This window comes from Falco rusticolus, chromosome 4 (genome assembly GCF_015220075.1).
Source record: "Falco rusticolus isolate bFalRus1 chromosome 4, bFalRus1.pri, whole genome shotgun sequence".
NCBI classification, from domain to species: Eukaryota; Metazoa; Chordata; class Aves; order Falconiformes; family Falconidae; genus Falco; species Falco rusticolus.
In genome coordinates, this window is record NC_051190.1 from 18,417,341 (window position 1) to 18,435,967 (window position 18,627).

Here is an 18,627-nt window from a genome sequence, read left to right on the forward strand (position 1 = left end):
CAAGCAGCCGATCGGTTCAGCTGATACCGTTGGGGTTGCTGCACGGTGCATGGCTGGCCCATGGGCCATGGCTACGTGTTTTGTGTGCACCAGTGTTCCCCCAGGCTAATGCCAGTCATTGACTGTGAGACCACCAAGCTAAAGCCACCCTTGCCAAGAGCACCTAGGGCGATCCAGCAGTCAGAGACTGCTTCTGCATTTGAATGCCCTGGTGTTAGCTGGGTGACCACAGAAGATCCAGGTGAGAGCTGATGGGAGCGCTGTGCCCTGCCTCTTCACAGACCTAAACTCATAACAGGAACAAGTGTTGGGTGAACCCAGAATGAAAGGAGGTGTGGGGTAAGAGCTGATGGCAGGATGCAATTAGAGGGGCAAAAATAAAGGCATATTCCTGGGCAAGTAGTTTTCTGCTTCTTGTACACACATATTTGAAGTAAACATTCAAACTCATCTCTGGACTGATGCTGAGAGAAAGGACATCCTTTCTTCATGGCTGACGGATCAGGTACCTGCCTTCACAAGTAGGCAATGAGTCCAACAGATCCACATGCAGCATGTTGGGCTGAGTTATCAGACCTTTAACTTCCCATTTTTTTAAACAAAGCCTCTTGCCTTTAAAGAAAAAAATCCTCTGGCAAATTATCCTTTCCAGGTGGATGGAGGCAATGACGCAGGCTTACATTGCCTGTTCAGATCAAATGGCAGCCTGCTGTGAGAAAAGGAGGGGAGAAAAAAGGTATTAAATCCTTGCAGAGTTTCTGAAGTAGGAACATATTATGAGCAATGCATTTAATGATCACTCAAGAGGAGTTTTTGGAATCCTTTTTTTTTCGTATGGGCAGTTTTGATCTCAACTATACGTAGATTTGGCCCTTGATGCTACCAATTATCTCTATAATACAGATTTTAAATCTTTGCCACAGTTTCACTAGCTGAGGGCATCCTTTCTGCACATCCAAAACTGTGAAAGGTAACACAAAAATTCAGAAAATTGGCTCTTATTCTTTAATTCTTTTGCTTTAAAAAAACCCACGAGTCTCAGCAGGCTTTATGTATGAAAACTTTTTTTTTTTTTTTATTGGTGCTTTGGATTTCTGATTCTATCACTGCTTAGTCTTTGTTTGAAGATAAACTTTTTAGGTGCTGACATAGAAATGAAATGCAGTAGAAATACTGCAGATGAGAAAACCCAAAGGGATTCTGACTTCAGGTGGGGAATATTTTCAGATTTAGTAGAACAATAGTTAATATTTTATTCTGATTTCAGGTGGGTGAGTATTTTAAGACAATGGAGGAGGGTTTGTGTTTCATGATGCGTGTGTAAAGGCCTGATGTAAAGCAGAAATATGAGGGTCTTGGTATTTGAGCTCGTTGTGACTACTAGCTACAGATGTTCATATTTCTAAGGCAAAACTCAAAAGCCTTGTTCTCTTCAAACAGCACTTATAATGAAATCGCTCTCAAAAGATGGATGAAGCACAGGAGGCATTCATGGGACTGTATCAAAATAGAAAGCTTGAGAAAGTTTTCACTGAAAAAAATCTGTGCTTTTTCCATTCAAAACTGTTATTGGACAGTGGGAAAGAAAACAAACACCTTCCCCCTAAATTGATGAGATTATGCATATTCTGAAAAATGGGCTGTGATTTTGGTCTCACCTTTTATAATAGGATTTTCAGGAAACAAATTTAGACCTAAGTGTTGTTGACGTGAAGATGACACAGTTTCTCAGGAAAGCTGGGAATAAGGCGCCGGAGACCAGCGCTGCTGGGCCAAGTCCTCTTTTCTTGATGCACTTTGCTCCTCATTAAAAGCGGTTTCTTACATGTCTCTACAGGTTGTACTGGTTTAAATACAAAAGGGGAAAATTGGCAGAGGTGTACAGTTTGCTTTTGATTTTAAAGCAGTCTAGTTAAACCAGCACCAGTACTTAGGGCAAATGTATTTAAACCAGTTAACTCTATAATCAGTTTAACTAGCACAGATGCTGTACTGAATTATATTAAAACAGTATACGTGAGAGTTTAACCTGGTTTATCTACATCTCCTTTGGCCTTTGCACGGGTTTAATTAACTGGATTTGCAATGCTGTGCTCACCAAATGAGTTGCCCTCACAAACTTTTATTCCATGGACTTTTACTGAGTTCCAAGCAGTTGTTCCCAGCCTGTCTATGGCTGTGTCTGAGTGCCAGTCGGTGATACCTGCTGGGGTCCAGCTCTGGCTGCTTCTGCTGCTGCCTTTCCCTCTCCTAGGGAGCCTGCAAAAGCTCAGCAGAGCTCAGAAGGATGACTCTGCATGCCTTCCTGCAGTGGTCTTTGAGAAGCAAGACCCAAATTATTTCCCAGTGGGAGAATAACCCTCTGGTCCTTGGGATGAGCTGATGACAGGCTGCTGCCAGCTCTTCTGACCTTGTTCTTGGCCTTTTTATCTTTCTCAAGGCAGTAGCTCTTAGAGTCATATTAGGTAAGAACCCCAGCTTTCACTTAAAGAAAAGGCCAGCTGCCTACCTCTCAACTTGCAAGAGCACCACCATATCCAAGGGTGACTGGGTGCTGCTGGCCAGGAGCCCAGTTTAGAGCCTGTCAGATCCTCCTCTCCAGGCCACAGACGGAAGGTGAGTCTTCAGGCATCTCTTCTCTGTCCTTCAAATCCCTTCCCTGAATACTTCCCCAGGCCAGGGAAGATTGACCATTTGTCCCTGCAGAAGCAGCTGTGACCTTCCGACACCCTCTGTTCAGACCTAGGAACATCTGCCTTGAGCACTGAGCTCAGGCTCTAATGTGTAAATCATGAAGTCTGTTCTTTTGTTGGAGAACCAGAGGGAATGACTCAATCCTCAGTCTATGGTGGGGTTTTTTTGTTACTAAAGTCAAGTCAGAATGACATTGCTGTTGCAGCTTCTGTTTGCGCCACTGCTGCTGTTGCTAACCAGTGTCATGAGTTAGCAGCTGGAAAGAGGAACATGTGAAAATCAGACCAAGGATATTGAACAACAGAGATTGTCCAGTTCCCCCTTGAATTCTACCATTACCTATCCAAATATGGCAGAGATGAAGAAAGGGAGTACTAGAAATTAGTGGATGATTCATTAGAGTAACATAATTCATTCAGGAGCTCCAGCTGCAGAATTAATCACCTTCAATTCTGCTGATAAAACCACCCTGGGACTGACAGGGTTTCAGACTTAGTTCCAAACTGATGACACAGTCTTAGAAACTATATTTTGAAGTATGAATTCTACTTATTTCTCCTGGGGTGTTCATGTAATGAGGGGGCTCATTTTTAATCTGAGAACTGGAAATCTTTTCTAAGAGAAGCAGATGTAAACCTTGCAGTGGAATTATTAGACCTGGCAACAGCATCTGGTGTGGGGCAGGCTGTGGGCAGCAGGGCTGTCCTGCTGAGATGTGGGGTAGCTGACCTGTTGTTCTCCCTCATTAAAATGATTTTTGGATTCATTCTCAAAACATCTGGTTGCTTCTAGCTGTCTAGCAAAGCCCTGCATGCGAACTGACAAAGCATGGCAGAATTATCTCGCTCTATGTGGTTGCTGGTTTTCATGTATGTCAGAGATATGCCATGTGCTGCTCTTGTGGCAGTTGGGCTAAATGGTGAGTCTGTGAAAAACCGTACCTGGTATATGCATAGCAAAGCAGCAGTTAAATCTCCATGGGTTTCATCCCTCTTGGACATTTCCCATCCTAATTGGGAGCAGGATTTCCCTGCCATTACACTTCTGAGCTGCTGTGTGTAGGGAGCTTACACTGAGAGGAGCTCATCTGGTTTGCTTTCCTGAGTGGGGAGAGGGAAACCCCTTGATTAGAAAGCAGAAAGGAGGAAAACTGCACCTTACGGGAGACAAAGCTCAAACAGCACTCAGGGCAGGCAGAAACGGTGATTAAATCCTGAGTAAATATGTGAGGGTCACACTGGGAGGCGGAGGGAGCCAAGTTCTGAAATGAGGGAATGCATCTTGGGATGGGAAAAGAGATGGGATGGCAGCTGGGGAAGGAAGGAGGATGGGTGATGGATTAGGGGTCTCAAAGAAATGATGCAGCTGGATAAAAAGAAACTGGGACAAGAAATGAGGCAGAATGACAAAGAGCGTGGGCAGGGAGGGGCTCTCTGCCCCATCTGACCTGGGAGAGGGCAACAATTTTGATGAGATATTGGGGATGGGAGATTTTAACTGGCAATATATGCAGCTGGTGGAGCAAGGAAACAGGACAGGGATGCTCCTGTGAGATTCTATGTAATTTCTCTGTGAGTACTGGAAGCTCACACTTAAATACCACCTTTCTTTCCATATTCAATACTGAAAGCTTGTAAACAAGTCTTCTGCCCTGTAGGGAGATAAAGAACAATAACAACTTCTTGTCTTTCAGTCTGCAGGGGTAAATTGCATTATCTTCCTGAATCTCACAGGATACAATACAGAGTATAAATGCAAAGGTCTGGGAACTTTCTTCAAAATTAAGTCACATGTCTATTTATTTTTTTGAATAGCAGCATTGACTGCTTCCTTTCCTTTTCAAAGGAATGCACAGATAGTTGTTGCAGGGGAATTCTTTCAAACTGGGAGCTCTGCTGAGCTGGGTGTCAATTTTTGGCCTTCTTATGGAGATATCGATCTATGTTGCTGCTCCCTGCTGTCAACTAGAGATCCCCAGATTGTGGTTTGAGTAACATTACTGATGGGAAAGCCATTTGAAATGGTATGTGTAGGCCAGAAGAAGAAAAATACAGATTATGAGAATTACAAGGGAGGATGCCACAAATGAGGGAATTGCAAAGAGTAATCACAAGGGGGGTGGGGGTGGGGAATAGCAGCTCTGCCCAACGTGCTTGCTGCACATTACATTGTGCACCCCACAGTATCTTGAAAATCATTGCTGAAATCACAGGAAATGTTGGTTCAGAATGAGGAAGAGCTGTGTCCCCTGATAAACCCTTCTCCTTGGGAGCTGCATGGCCAAAACAAAAGTCCTTCAGTCTTCTGAACCTCCATGCTCCCTTCTCAGATTTGATGAGAATCCATCTGGAAAGGAGAATTTGTCTAATAAGCTGAACACCTATTTTAACAGCTTTAGCAATATCAGACCCATCAGTTGAAAAATAACTGAAGAATGCTGTCGAGAGAGATGTCTGCATGGTGCTGAGGAGCTAAGCAGAGCTGGGGAGCCTGGACACGGTTGCTCCTGGCTTTTGGATGGGGTTATGTTAGCCTGGGTGAAGAACAAGACCAAAGTGTCATATAAGCACCGAGACTGCCTGTATTGCTAGACGTGAATTTGCAACTATAAGGAGTGAACAAGGCAGGAAAACTTAATTCCATTTGTAAAAAGGGAGAACAATAAAAAAACAAATGTGGGCAAATGGAGTATTATCTTCAAAGGAACAAACTACCATGTAGTTGTGATGGGCTGCCCCCGGCTATGGGCCAGGTGACCCCCCAGCCGCTCTGTCCCTGCCCCCCTGGACACAGACCATCTCCCCAGGGCCGGCTCAGTCCCTCACACCCTGTGGCTTCTGGCTGCAGCTGCTGCCGTGCCAGAGCTTTTCCCTGGGGAAACCAGTGATCCCAGAGCCGCTGGGCCTGGGGAGCTCTGGGCCCAGCTGGGAGCCAGCTGGCAGGGGCGGCAGCGGGTGTGGGGGCAGCTCCAGGCAGCCCCCTCCGCCAGCACCCCCCGCACACCCATACAGTAGATGCAGTTTTCTGTTTTATTCTGGCTATGATTTGCATTGAATCATTCTTGAAAGCAAGGCCAGTTTCAGGCAACAGAAAACCAAGCTGTGCATTCACAGTGATCCCTAAATCTGATTATAGGACTGTGCTGCTGATGAAACATGACTTCACCTCATAGAGCACGTCTGGGACTTGCTCACAGGTCATTGTCCCTAGTGCAGTGACAATGCCACAGAATCCCTACCTGCTAAGAGTCTTAGTAGTGTTATGCCCATAATGCAAACACTAGATTAAAGTCCATGTTCTGCCACTGACTTGATGTTTGACAAAGGAGCTTTGCGTGTTTTGTTTTTCACTTTGCTAAATGGGATAATCATTCTTGCTCATCTCTTTAAAGCAGTTTGACATCCATGACGGGAAAACACTCAACAGAGCTGTACAGAAATCTAGCTATTTGAGAGTAACTATATGGAAATCTAAACTGTGTCAACACAATAATTACTTGATCTTCAATTTCACCCAATATGTATTTTAGGTTTAATTTTATTTTCTTTATGGCAATCTAACTGCAATATTGGCATAATATGGTTCATCTTTAAGCATCACTCAGTCTCTTCTCCCAGGTGACAAGGGACAGGACAAGAGGAAACGGCCTCAGGTTGCACCAGGGGAGGTTTAGGTTGGGGATTAGGAAACATTTCTTCACTGAAAAGGTTGTCAAGCACTGGCACCGGCTGCCCAGCGAAGTGGTTGAGTCACCATCCCTGGAGGTATGTAAAAGATATGCATGTAAAAGATAAATGAAGATGCAGTGCTCAGGGACATGGGTTAGTGGTGAGCTTGGCAGCTCTGTGTTAATGGGTTGCATTCCATGATCTTAAAGGTCTTTTCCAGCCTGAATGATTCTGTGATTATAAGGGCAGTAAGGAACTGGCACAGGTTGCCCAGAGCAGCTGTGGGTGCCCCATCCCTGGAGGTGTTCACCACCACGTTGAACGGGGCTTGGAGCAACCTGGTCTGGTGGAAGGTGTCCCTGCCCATGGCATGGGGTTGGAACTAGATGGTCTTAAAGGTCGCTTCCAACCCACACCCTTCTCGGATTCTATGTTTGTTTTGGGGCATACTTACATATTAGTATCCTGCTTAGGCACAGTGGAAGTGTTCCCTCCCCCTGAAAGCTAAACTGTCAACACAGATGACACATTACGAATAGAAGAAAGCTTTGTATGACTCAGCAGAACAGTGTGAAGGTCCCAATTAGCCCAGGTGCAATAAGGAATTGCCCCCATCCAAACACAAAATACAAACTTTGCATTGCACAGAGGAGGGATGAAAGGCAGAAACAAAAGCTTCATGGTTTGATGAAAAGAACAACAGCTTCCTCTCCCCCTGTGAGCTGTACACGCCAGCCCTATCGAAGCTGTGGTACCTCAAGTCAAGCAGCATTGCCCAGGACATATATTTGCATACTAGATCTTAGCTCTTTAGAACTAGTGTTATAATTAAAACAGAGCCAAAAGCTCCTAAGCTGTGCATTTCAAGTAGCAGAAGAGAGTATCTAATTTTGACACCTGGAGAAACACAAGCAAAGCCATTACAAAGAGATGAGTCCTGCTGCTTTCTCCCTTGCGTCAGTATCACATATATTTCTTCATTCATGAAGACACAGTTCATCAGAAACACCACCTAACCTGCAGAGGCTCAGGCTGTCAATGTAGCTTAGCAGTGGGCTTTTTCTAAGTTATTTTTAATTGTTTGTTTGTTGGTTGCTTTTTTTTTTTCTTTCCAAAAGCACTGTTAGCAAGCCTACTCCTCTGTTGAGCTATTCCAGCCACCTGCCAATGTAGGCTCAAAAGAACATTCTTCAGGGCCTTATCAAATTTGTTGTATCTGATACATTAAAGCAGGGGTCCTCAAACTACGGCCCATGGGCTGGATACGGCCCCCCAGGGTCCTCAATCCAGCCCTCCCCCTGCCGGGGGTTGGGGGGGGGGAACTAAGCAGCCGCAGATGACTGCCTGCCGCTTCATCCGTGCGCCGACCTCCTGTTTAAAAAGTTTGAGGACCCCTGCATTAAAGTAATTAACCTTGCTATTAAGTCATTGCTTGGGGTTTAGCAGCTGCATAATAATCTGGAACCCAAGTTTCTAAACCAAACTACAATTCTTGGTTTTATTTCACCTACTGTCATGCTGCCTGAGACAAGCAGGGTCCTGGCTGGCTGGGTGTGAGCAGTGCCCAGTGCACCACCGAGCAGCCTCGGCAGTTGTGGCCGAGGAAAAGGATGTGGCAAAGCCTCGGTGCTGGCTTCTCTGCTCTGCTGGGCTTAGTGGTGCCGCACTGATACAAGAGGAGAGGTGTGATTTTAGCTGTGAGCTATACGATGGCACCAGAATTATTAGGTATCAGTTACCAGCAACATCCTCAAAACATCCTTTGAGTTGTGCTGTGACTTCGTTTAGTGAGGTCAGAGCTCTGGAGAAATGTCACGAATGAATGACATTTCCTATGGCATTTCTGAATGGAAGGTCCCTGTCAACCTTACGGCACAGCGCTAAGGAGGCAGGACAGAGCTGAGGAAGGTTTCTTGGATTGTAAAGGGAAACATCCTGATAGTCGGTGCTGATACACAGGCCCTCGTAAGTGTGGCAACTGAGCCTGTTCCTGAAATCCCGGCCTCTGCAGCACCAAAGACCCAAACTGAAGAAAACAAGAAAGGTCAAACAGTCATTTAATAAGTCCCGGGTGGGACCTTCCACCTCCAGGGTCTTTGAACCCAAGGAGGGACCAACAGACTGAGCTGGCACTGGACACTCCTGATCCCCCTGTGCTGAGCCCTCCGAGCCCACCCTCCCGCCTTGGTCCTCCCAGGACATGGTGCGGGCATGGCGGAGCGTGGCAGAGGCCATTCCTGCCTCTGTGCTCAGAGACGATCTGCTCAGGGTTCCCTCACCCTGCCAACGGCCCACCCAGGAGACGAGGCGGTATTAAAAAATTTCTGTTGCAAATAATTGGAACCCAGCTGGCTCCGGAATTAATTTTACGGCACCTTTCTTCACAACACTTATGAGCTGTTGCCTGTTTATAAAGGCACATGAAGTCTGAAGGAAGCTTCTTGGCGCTGTAAATTCCCGTGCCAAGAACTCGCTCTGAAAAGTGCCAACAGTGCTGGGACGCGAATGCCCATCGCTTTTCTCCCCGGCACCATAAATCACCGCCAGTGCCCTCCCCATGGCCTGTAGATCACCTGTTTGCCCCGAGCCCCCCCGCACCCTCCCTTGCCGGCCCTAACGCCCCCACTGCTGCCTGCACGCCCGGCAGGGCCCGTTCCCCAGCCCCGCTCCCCAGGGTGCGATGGACCCCCCGGGCTGTGCGGCAACCCCGGCTACGGCCCGGGATAACCCCCCGGGACAAGCCCCCCGGTACAAGCCCCCCGGGACAAGCCCCCCGGGACAAAGCCCCCGCTCTCCTCGGGGACCCGCCGCCGGCCTCGCGCGGCGCTGAGGGCAGGCGTGACGTCACGCACGGCACCCTCCGCCGCCCGCCTGCCGTCAGAGCCGCGTGACGTCACGGGGCGGGGCGGGGCGGCAGGTGGCGCGCGGGGCGGGGCGGGGCCGGCGCTCCCGGCTGACAGCGGCTGGGCCCGTCCCGGCGCGGCCCGGCGGGAGTTGTAGTGCGCAGCGGGCGGAGGCGGCCCGGCCGGCCCCGGGGCGGACTACAAGTCCCAGGCGGGGCGGGCGGCGGCGCTGCGAGTGTGCGGGAGCGGGCGGCGCGGCGGGGCTCGGCTCGGCGGTAACCTCCCGTCTCTCCCTCTCGCAGCGGCGGCGACGATGCAGGCGGAGTCGGGGATCGTGCCGGACTTCGAGGTGGGCGAGGAGTTCCACGAGGAGCCCAAGACCTACTACGAGCTGAAGAGCCAGCCCCTCAAGAGCAGGTGGGACGGGCGGCGGCCGGGGGACGCGGTGCCCCCGCTGCGCCAGGCCGTCGGCGGGCGCCCGGCGACACCCCGCGCTGAGGCGCGGCGCCCCGCGCGGCCGTGCGGCGCCTCCTGCCATAATAGCGGCGTTGTCGGGCGGGAGGGCGGGCCGGGCCCGCGTTATGTAAAGGGCATTGTTGGCCGTGCGGGGCCTCCCTGCCACGCCGGGGCGGCCCGCGGGGGCAGCGGGCGGGGGGCGAGGCACCGGCGGCACCTGCCCGGGGGGGGCGCCGGCCCTGCCCGGGCCCCGCAGGTGCGGCGGCGGCGGGTGCGGGCCGCCCGCAGCTGCAAAGTTGTTGCAAGGTCTCGCAGCGTCTCAGGTGGTTCTGGGGGTTGTTTTTGGCGCCGAGGGCCGCTCTGTTATGTGCTGCGGGACTGGAAACTTTTGCCTGGGGACATCGCTTTCTTCCTGAAGTGTTTTTTCCACGCGATAGACCCTTTGCTCTTATCTGGAGCAGCTGCGGCACGCAGATACGTTCTGTGGAGGCAAGCAGGGTGGTGTGCACCCCTCTGCTTGCGGGGTGTCGGACCCGCTCCCCATCCTAGCGCTGGAAGAAGTGAGGCACTGCTCTCCCACACCCTGAGCATCCCACCGTGTCTGTGACAGCACGCTTCTCCTTCCTCTGGCTTGCCATTCGGAGCACCCCGGCAGTAGCAAACCCTCCATTTCGTTACAGCGCTCTCCTAAGCCACAGTCAGCTGCGCGTAAGGTCATTGCTGCGAGTGTCATGTTCGTAATCAAGCCTGTTGTTAGCCTGTCTTTGTAGTCACGGTTTTCAGTTTTGAACAATGCTCTTCGTGCGTCTGTGCGTGCAGTCAGAAAATGAATGGGAAGGTAAATATAAAAAAACTGCTAGAATGAGCTTAGATTGTACCGCCTGCCAGAGGCGCTTCAAAGTAAATAAATTAACTTTTGATCCTGCTCTGAGTGTTTCAGAAACGTCAAAGGTCTGTTAGTAAAAGATGTTACAAATTCTGTCACTGTTGCAAGGGCTGGCAAATCTGGGGCCGTGTCCTCTGGCCTGTCTTCACAGCAGCTCTACCTCTCGCTGAACCTGTGGTGTTGCTCAGAAATGGTGTGTGTAGTGGAGGTGATGTGCAGCCTGACGGGCTAACTAAAGGTGCCAGAGTGAGCAGGGAGGTTGCCATTATCCGGGTAATTAGCTGGGAGCCAGGCTAACATGCAGGCAGGGAGAGGACAGCGCAGAAAGATGGGTTGATGAGCAGGGATGGGTTCCAGCTGTGTTGGAGGCAGCTGGGAGACCCACAGGGCTTTGGCCTCATTGCCTGCGTCGCTGGTGGAGTGGGGCAGGTGTGGGGTAGATTGTGATGACTGTGCCGTTGTTAAATAGCCCTGTTTGCACCAGCTGTGGGTTCTAACTGGTGTGGGGGAGTTGTCCCTTTGTGGTTGTCCACTTTGCAGTCAGCAGCTTTTCTATGCCTTTAGGTGGTGTGGGCATGGAGCATAGCTAGCAGGTCTGTGTTTGACCTTGCACAGATGTTCCAACTGCTTTTAATTCCTGTGTGGTGAGCCTTTGGGACCCGAATGCATCCCTTTGTTGTTCACTTCTCTCAGGGAGGTGTGAATAAATATATTCTGTAATGAAGCGCTGGAGTATTTAGCCATCTTCTAAATGTTGTCACTTCAAACTGCCCTGGACTAATTGCCCCGTTACGTTCTTACTTGATACTCCTGCAGAGCTGGCACTGCCCACCCTTTGGGTTTAAAGGGTCCCCGGTGTCAGTCATCTGGGCATCCTGGTGGTGCCCTGGGCCAGCATCTGTTCTGATGTCTCCAGGAGGGCTTGCTGAGTAGAAGTGACTGGCTTGCCCTGGTCTGCCTCGTGTTCCTCCACACGTCTCCATGTACAGAAGAGGGAGCCCCGAGGGTGGAATAAACGACCCATGGTTTTTCTGGCAGATAGCAAGCTGACATGTTAACCTCGGTGTGGAGCCTGCCCAGCTCACGTACAGCTCTTACCTGGAGGTAAAGTCTCAGTTGTCTTCCTGGTCTTGTGGGAGATGAAGAAGCCAAGGAGCCAGGGGCCCTGCCTGGTCCATATAAACTTGTCCCTGGAGCCAGGCTGATAAAACTTGCTGATAACGGGAGGCAAAAGTTGCTCACAAACCTGTTTGCTTCATGATGTGCAGATTGTAATCTAGGAGGACTTCTGTAGCCCTTCAGCTTTGCTCAGGCCTGAAACCAGTCTGACTGATGATTATCATGGGTATCCAACATTACCCTGTTGCTTTCTCTTGTGGCTTTAAATCAGAGTAATAGCACCGGGTGAGCATGGTGTAGTGATGGGACTGCGGCCATGGGAATTGCTGTCTTACTGTCTTCTCCACAGCCTTGCTCTGGAAAGGTTCCTGAGGAGCAGGCAAACCAGGGGCAATAGCTGATGTTAGGAATGAGTCTAAGTAAGCAATCTACTCTTTTTCCCTGGTGAGAACTGCTGATTTCCTAGCAACATTCAGGACTCTGTCTGATCTCTTTTAACAATAAGAAGTGAGAAGCATCCTGGGCTTACTCATAGCAGCTGAAATTGTGAGTATATAGAGAAAGCCATCCAGCTCAGAAATATCTAAGAATGCCAGTGCTCAGACCCAAGAAGGAACTTGTTTTATTGCCCAGTTAAACTTAGCCCTGCTGATACTGCTGTCCTTCACTCAGTAAAACTCTCCTGTTTGCTTCTCCCCAGACTGCTTGTTTTCCAGTATATAACAACCAGTTAAAGATTTCTCCTCTTCAGTGTGCCCTCACAGTTACTGCATCCATGTTTCATAATTCAGGTCTGCAATCCAAAGCCGCAAGGGGTCCAATAATAAGTTTTTTGCAGTAAATACTGTACTGACTTAGGCCAAGCCGCAATTGAATGCTGGAAGCCAAGGAAAAATGTAAGCCCAGCAAAAAGCTTTAATCACAAGGGATGGAGAGAATACGTGGGGCTAAGATACATCAGTTCCAACCCTATTTCCTAAACCCCTCTGACTCTGGAGAAGTTAACTTCTTGTGCTAAGTGCTGGCTACATTTAAGGGTTCTCTGGAATTTGCTGTGGTTGAATGTCTTTGAAAACTGAGAAGATGTTTCAGTTGTGTTGGTTTCTCCAGAGTCACTTTTCACTGCGGGAGGAAACTGGACTGTATGACTAGCCAGTAAGACAATGAGATACATATTTATTTTTCCCTCACATTCATACTTTACTTCTCTCCTGCCGTACTCCAAGAGAATAATAGTTTTAATTGATAAGTACATGCACTTAAATGTGCGTGTGCTTGGGTAATGAACAAGTAAATAAGTTTTCTTTCCTGGTACAAGCACTGCAAAATGAAATTGATAGAGTTTTGCTTTCAGGCAATCAGTTGAAGAAGAAAATCAGTTATTACCCAATGTAAACACAGATCCTGACTGTCTGCATGCAGTCATCAGGGCACTGTAGGCTCAAGTTACATGTATCGGACTGCTAATGAAGATTCTTTAAAGAATTTGACTTATTAAAGCAATGTTTTGGATATCAAACTGGTATCTGGAAGTAAAGACTTTACAGTCTGCCTTTGTGCAGGATGATCTGAACTAACCCAGATGTGGCAAATAGAGAAAAAACTTCTATATTTAATTGTTTTTCTTTGTTTTCTGGCTCTCTGTAATGTGTGTCTGTTTGGATGGTATGCGCAACGTAGCAGGCACCAGCAAATGATTGTCAGTTGTGTACCTGCAGGTAAATGATTATAATTTGTTTGTGATCTGTGCTATTTTCTGTTGCCCTTTCCCAACTTATTTATTCTCAGACTGGTTAAAAAGCACCTGAATGATGCAGTTACTGAATTATTTTTAGTGGAAAAAATCATTAGGAAATGCTTTTAAGTTGCATGGTAGTTTTTTATTAGGAAGCTTGTTCTTGTTTTATGAGCAATAGCATTGAGATATAGAGTTTGTCATTATTAAAGCAGTAATGTTTTTATAAAATTTTCAACATTCCTGGTGTTCAAATGTGTGGTTTTTTTTTTTTAATATAAACCTTCAATATTTTACTTTTATTGGCTAGTACCTTATCTCTATCCAGTTGGCATCCTCTGTAAAACTCTTTTTATTTTGATTCCACTCCCCACCCGGTGTTAAGTCTTGATTTAGTTAAAACTGCTTTTAATACACAATGTTTGTTGAGGAAATATGCGTTTCACCGAAAAGGCACACATTTTTGAAATGTGTACTTACTCTGGAGCCAAAGAGGACTTTTCTAAAGTGCCTTAGTCTGCAGATGATCAAATTTGATTTTGTAAATGAACTTTGCAGCGTGATTGAATTTGAACTTGATTACATTAGACTTAACATTGAGTTTGTGCCTTGTTGGAGGTAGTCTTTTCATATTACTGCTATTTATGGATCTTATTCAAGTGTTTTATATTCTGGTTGGGTTCTGCAATGCAGTTTGTTCAAGCTACTGCTTATATCTGTTCCAGTTGTGCAAGAAGTGGAAAATATCCTTTATTTAGAACAGGTCACATGTGCTTGCATCCAGGAACCGCGTCTCAGTGTGTTTAAAAAAAAAAAAAAAAGTATCTTGGAGGAACAGATTTTAAAAGTTCCTGAAATATTTTTCCGTCTGTTACAGAGGAACATTACATATTTAAACTCAGCTATTATTAACTTTTAGTTTAAAAGTGATACGTAGGCTAGCACTCACTGAAGTCAATGGTATAAGTCTTAACCGGCACCAGTGGGAGTAGAGCTAAGCCAAAAGTATGTGTCTTTGAAATCTCTCTGGTAACATTTTTGTGAGTGAGTCAATCCCATGTTTATTCTGCACCTCAAATTCGCTTCACTATGAAGGAAACCCTCACCACATCTTTTTGTACTTATTTATTTTTCAAAACAGCCTTATAAGGAAAGGCTGCAATTGGAGTGTCTGTTGTATAAACATGTGGAGACAATGAGCAGTATTTCTTTGTATTTCTTTATACTGGGAGCCAGTGCTGCTCCCTGTCTGTAGCAGAGCGTTTTCCATCGCAAGAGATCCTTGCTGACCTTTTCTGTTCTGCGAAACTCTCACTCTGCTATTTGCAGTAGGCCTTTGCTATTTAGCAAGGAAACAGAAATAGCCCATGAAATTCAGTTCAGCATTTGCTTTGATAGGAACTACTGAACGTCACCTTTTTGCTTCCCTAGCCTGCTTTCCTCGGGAGGGTTTTGTTTAGCTGCCAAGCTGATCAGAAAGTGCACAGATATTTTAAGGCTGAGCTGCCTGCACTGACTGTGCACCTTTTAGTATGCACATGTATTTTCTTTTTGTTTATCGAACTGCTGGCTGTATTAGTGGTGTGTAACTACATGTGCGCTCTGCATGAAACAAATCCATACCTTTCTGGTGAGCAGGAAGCTTCACTAGGTGGCTACTATTGATTTACGGAATCCAGGTGATAATTTGGATCGATATATTATTCTGCTTTTTACATGGCTGAAAATGAACTGATGCAGCCCTGTCGATGGATAGCTGGGGTGCCCCTGGTACAGCTTGTTTCCTTAAGTGTAGTGGAGGTAATTTCACAAGTCTCTAGACCAGAATTTTTGGGGCTGCTGTGGACCTACCGGTTGTCATTAACAAGTCATTGAGGAGCTTATTCTGTGCTGTGTCTGTTTCTGTTTGGCACGTAGGGTGATAGATATATCGGAGGTCCTTTCCAGCACAGCGGTAGGCAGCATGACTAATTCCTGCTGTACGGTTTGGTCAGGATCTAGAAGAAAACTGGGAAGTGAGAGCAGAAGGGACTTGCAGATGCATTATTTTGTAAACAAATTCAACCTCTCGCAGCATTCTATGATTGAAAGTTTACTGGGAAGAAATCTGTACAGCTGCTTAAAAACAAGGGTACGGAAGATACCTGTTCTGACACTTACTATGCTGTCCTCCTATTTCTAGGTTTGCTTTCCAAAGCAACATGCTGTACTCCTTCTGTCATTTTCCAAGTCTTAATTTTCTGTTTACTTTTCTGCAAAAAATTGGAGTTATGTGTTGGCTGTTAATTGTCTTCCGAGAACTATCTGCTGTTCCAGTGTTGAGAACAAAATGAAAGTCCAACTTCCATTAAGCTGCTCAGGCTCTTGGCCATTATTGTCAGTCTCATTCTATTTTGGATTCAAAAAGTTTTTGAAATACATTTGTTGTAACATTTTTGTTTGCTAAAATTCACTGTATTTTAATATCATTTATGCTGGAACAAAGAAAATGTGCTTAAGCAGCATGGCATGGCAGATTTTGCTGGACAGTTAACTATTGCATCACTGTCATATTATGCTAGAACTGTGTTTATTTTATTTTTTTAATAATCCCAACAGCTAAACAGTAAGAGGACAACTACTGGTTTGCATGTAGTTGCACACTTCGTTTCTTACTGGGGAAAAACAGCACAGGAAAAGGAATATTGTTGCATATTGATGATATAACAATGCTACTGCTTCATCTGCATCAGCTGTAAAAAAGCTGGTGCTACTTTGAGTGTCACAATTGAAATTCTTTGGTTCCAGTGAACCTAAGTGTGTAATGCAGTCTGAAACAGATCAGCCTGTCCTCCAGCCCATCCCCGAGGTAGAATTTACAGGCCGTTTTCAGTGTTAGACACTGCCAAGGGTCCGCTTGCCATGGATGGGCACTAGCAATTTTGGGGTGCCTTTTGAAAGGGCTCTGTCCCAGTATCTTTGGCCAGAATTTCAGCTTGTGACTTGCACTGGCACTAGACATTAATGTCTGCGGGCTTCACCTGAAAATAAATGTTTCAAAGAGGATGTAGGAGTGTCTAAGGGAAAGAGAATGGTGTGCGTATCACTGGTACAAGACAAAAATTGTGAAAATTAGTAAGAAGGCTTGCAATGCAACTGCTAGCTAATACTTTAACCGCTAATAGTGCCTTTGGATCGAGCTCATTTTTTCTGGTAACATCTCTGCTGCAAGGGCTGCTGTAATGTTTGTGTTAGCAGCTTTCTGGCAAGCATGCAAGCCAGGGTCTGGTGGTTTATAGCATTTTTTTTTTTTTCTTCAGTGGTGATTATGTAGAAACCCTCTTTAGGTTCCCCCCCGCCCTGACCTGCTGCTCACAGCTGCTGCATGGACTGGACTGGCAGGTTGAAGGGCAAAAATGTGTTGCTGTGATGTATAATTACTTCTTCCAGCATGAGCCAACAGAGCTGCTTGCTGTGATGATTGTTACGTATACTGCTATGTAAAACAGAATGCAAGTTTAATGTAGGGTTCAGGCTAGTATTTTAATGTTGCAATTAACAGCCTCTTAACAGTAAACAAGTTTTTTTTAAAATCAGTTCCCATGAAGATTATTCCTTTGCAATGTAGGCAGGCATACATTTGCAGATGCGGAGTTTGAGTTCTATGTTACCTGGAGAAATGAGCACCGAGAACAAACAAATACCTTTTTTTCAGTCCTTTTTTCTTTCACTCTAGAATACCACAGGTTTGGTGTCAGGTGGCTGGAGATCAGTCCTGCAGCTGGTATTTCATAGGGACGCTTTGGCGAAGGGAAACGGTCGCATTTGAGATGATGCGGCAGTTGCCATCTCTTGGAAGAACTGGATTCATCCTTCTTAAATGTTCCCCAAAAAATGATGACAGAGTTTCACAGGTATGTTGCACCTCTGTTTATGCTGCTATTTTGGCACAAAATGGGCATAAACCCACGTGAACCTGCTGCTGAGGCTGGTGGGCCTGGGTGACGCGTGTCGGGGGGTCTGGTCCTCTCAGACCATCTTGTGAGACTGCTTGTGAAGAGACCACTGAAGTTGCAAGGCGTAGGAAGGAGTTTTGCAGCTTTTCAAACCTACAAAGGCAAGCGTCGTTTGTCCTCGTGCCAGGATTGTGTGCCTGGTTTGGCCTATTGTTACATTAAAGAATTTAGTTGAGATGAATTCTGAGAGAAAAGGACTTTACCTGTGAATATTAGTGTTTTGGCTACCTGGAAAGATGTTGATCACCTTTGAGACATTTAGGCGCTGGAATCTTGCCAAGTTTAATGTGTTTAAAGCATCATGCCAATAACAGATACTGTATTATTGAAGCTTGCCTGTAACCCTTGCGTGCTGAGACACCGTTTCTTGTCTTCGTGGTAGGTGACAAAACAAACCGCTGTATGAATGGTAGAAATGTAGTAGGGCGGGGGCACTGGCATCTGGAGACTGGAAAAAAGTAACACGAAGTGGGAACAACTGGAATATCCTGAGCGAAGGATGCTTCAGAGAATGGAGACAGGAATGATGGGTGGTTGTTACTAATCTTACTGCCAGCCATCCTGTTGTAACATGTAAACATTTACAGAAAATGGGAATTACGGTGATCCTTTCTGGAGAAGCAGCTAGCTAGAAAACTTGGGATGGAGCTAAATCAGCTGGGAACTGTTGTCAGGGTCAGAAGATGGGAGCAGAGTCTGGAAGCTGTCAGATGGCAAGAGATGGGGAATATGGGCAGTGGGGGAAAGCGTGTTTGGTCCTGAAGCTTCAAACTGGGAAGTCGGAATATTACTGTAGAGATGGAAAAGGATCACTGAGATATCAGAGTGGGAGAGCCTGGCTGAACATGTTTTGTGCACACTTACTATTTCCTTTCAGGATTCTTTGGGTTTTATCTAAATAAAGGAGGAAAGAGTTTGTATAAAATATGACTGACTTTGGAAATACTTTTTCTGGATGTGTTCTTGAATGGTAATATGCAGCTGTAAAGCCAAACTAGGAATACAGAGGTACAAGCCCTTTTTATTATGTTTGTGGATATCAGCCTGAATAAATAATAGTTGCAACCGGAGAGAAGGAAATGAGAATGATGCTGAGATGTGTACACATGCAGGAGGGAACAAGCTTACAGAAAAGAAAAGCAAAGGGAAAAAAAACTCGTAGGGGCTGTACATTGGAAGCTGGAAGGAGTTCAAGGAGGTGTGGGGCTTTTGCAGTGAGTCCCCTGGGATG

General features: G+C 46.5%; 1 protein-coding gene across 4 annotated transcripts in view; it reads left to right on the top strand.

Moving 5' to 3' along the window:
• Positions 1 to 9,416: 9,416 nt before the first annotated feature.
• Positions 9,417 to 18,627, top strand: part of MITF (melanocyte inducing transcription factor) — a 110,050-nt gene continuing 100,839 nt past the window's right edge. The window contains exon 1 of one of the 4 annotated variants that reach the window (XM_037384754.1): positions 9,417 to 9,622. In XM_037384754.1, the coding sequence (XP_037240651.1) occupies positions 9,519 to 9,622 (104 nt within the window). In that variant the 5' untranslated portion in view covers positions 9,417 to 9,518. The remainder of the gene's footprint in view (positions 9,623 to 18,627) is intronic. The other 3 variants (XM_037384756.1, XM_037384757.1, XM_037384755.1) reach the window with 3 other exon arrangements.